This window comes from Ceratotherium simum, chromosome 1, assembly GCF_057802395.1.
Source record: "Ceratotherium simum simum isolate JZ-2026a chromosome 1, ASM5780239v1, whole genome shotgun sequence".
Lineage (NCBI taxonomy): Eukaryota > Metazoa > Chordata > Mammalia > Perissodactyla > Rhinocerotidae > Ceratotherium > Ceratotherium simum.
In genome coordinates this window covers 98,125,636-98,127,760 of record NC_141900.1, presented here as the reverse complement: position 1 = coordinate 98,127,760, position 2,125 = coordinate 98,125,636, and the positions used below count along the sequence as shown (strand labels likewise).

Genomic DNA, 2,125 nt, shown 5'->3' with positions numbered 1-2,125 from the left:
AACACCCCAAATGGGAGACTATCACCCTGGTCATCGGCATCCAGGGTCCACCTCCAGGCTGAGAGAACAGGAAGAGTAGGATTATCAAAATAAAGAGCTGTAGTGAATTTCCTTTGTTTTCCTTCTCTATCTTCTCTTGGCCAAAGCCTAGAAGCATTTCAACATCAGACAATTCCCTTTAATTCAACATGGAGCAAAACACGCAAAATCATGGACAGGACCAATACTGACACAAAACTCATATCCCCACCCAGCCTTACAGGGAGCAGATCAAACCGAAAGACTCCTGGGGTGGAACAGGTCTTAAGCAGAGCACCAAAGAATGGAATGGCGAAGATTGGCAGAGAAAGGAAAGAAGGAAGTTACAGGTGGGCCAAACACAATGTGCTGGAGGGAGGAACATGAGAGGAGATGGAAGAAGTTTTACTAGGCTGAACTAGAGAGACTGAGCTGAGAGCAGAGCAAGGATGGAGAGGGTAGGTGATTACTGTAGAGCAGATGGTGTGGGACAAATTATGCTACTACTAAAAAAAAAAAAACTTTGGATTGACCACAGAGAAAACTCTGCCTCTGACAACCATTGCATGTCTCTGTAAAGGGAGTACAGAAGACAATGATGCTTGGAGAATATTATTAGGGTTGCTCATATACAGAGTGAGAGAAACCTGTGTGCAAATGAGGCCACCATCCTGGCCAAGGTGGATTTGGACCTAAACTAAGAACTAGGAGCAATGGAGGGGATGGTAGGAACAGAGAGTGATGGAAAAATAATTAATGGGGCATGGAAAGGGTGGGAAAGGAAGAAGGAAATGAAAAGAGACAAGGACAGGGCCCAAACCTTGTGCATTCTTGCCACTCGTCAGTTTGTCTGTCGACACTGGTTACTGATTTTGACAACTCGAGATGAATAGCCTTTTCTCCGGGGCTTTCCAAACCATCATCTTTCCAAACTTTCTCAGCTTGGGGCTGCTTAGCACCAGGATGCTGGAGTGCAGACAGATACCTGCATAGGTCACCACTTCCCAGGCCCAGTGCCACTGATCCCGCAGTGTTGCAATTTTATTAACAGCAATAATCAGGGACAGGAAATACGATGTGTAGAAGACAAAGAAGAAGGCAAGTGACTTCAGAGCCACAGTGTGAGCCCGGGTGCTGGGATCACATGGGCCAGGTCTGTGGTCCCTCATCTGCCGCAAGTGCCTGTGCAGTGAGAACATGAGCAAGAGGGTGGACACCAGGAACAGGAGGAAGGGAATCAACCACACAAGCACTACATTAGGCAGAAGAAAGTACCTATAGATGGTTTGTGTTCTATCCGCCAGAGTGCAGTTTCCATGGGAACTCTGGGAGGCAATCATCTGCTGAAGAATTAAATTCCCAGTGGCTACTGGGATGACTGTCACACCAGATATGATCAGGGAGCCCAGCAGCAACCTGGGCACTGACTGAGAAATCCTCCACTTCAGCCAGAAGAAGATGGCATGAGAGAAGGATGAGATCTTCACACAGTAGAAGACAGCAAGCAAGGCAGTAAGCCAGTAAGTGAGAATGTTGATAAACTCCCAGGGGATGTTGAAATAGTAAACTATAGAAGAAAAATTAATGGAGACCAGGAGGTTGTTCAGGAGGGCCATCCCATGCAGGCAGAACCTGGAGGCAGCCAGGCAGGCCACAATCATGTCACCTGCAGGCAGTGTGTGGCATCGCACCCACTTCCTTCCCAGCACAGCAACCATAAAGACATTCTGCAGCATTGCAGCGAATGACTCCAGGAAAAAGATGACCATGAAGATCAATGTGGGTGAGGAGGGCATCTTGTCCAGGGAGGTTCTGCTCAGACTCAACTCCTACTATGAAGTGCTAAGGGATATCCACAGGGAAAAACAGCCTCTGTGGCCAAGCCACCCTATTTAGACCAGAGATGCAGAAAGCTCTCTCCCTGGATTCATGCAAAAACCTAGCTACCAGCACACAACCTTAATCCCACAGGGTATGAAAACAGGATTCCTGTGATCTCCCTTGCCATGCAAATCACTTCCAGGTCTATGACACTCTGTCTTTATTTGCATAATCTATATTTGCCTTTTCTTCACAAAGCCAGATGCAGTGAAATTTCAACAAAATA

At 47.0% G+C, this 2,125-nt stretch overlaps 1 protein-coding gene across 1 annotated transcript; it reads right to left on the bottom strand.

The window, feature by feature from the left end:
• Positions 1–881: 881 nt before the first annotated feature.
• On the bottom strand, positions 882–1,814 carry LOC147918300 (taste receptor type 2 member 143-like). The gene has a single exon (XM_087434549.1). It carries the CDS (start codon positions 1,812–1,814, stop codon positions 882–884), a length of 933 nt encoding a protein of 310 aa, XP_087290675.1.
• Between the last annotated feature and the right edge of the window lie 311 nt (positions 1,815–2,125).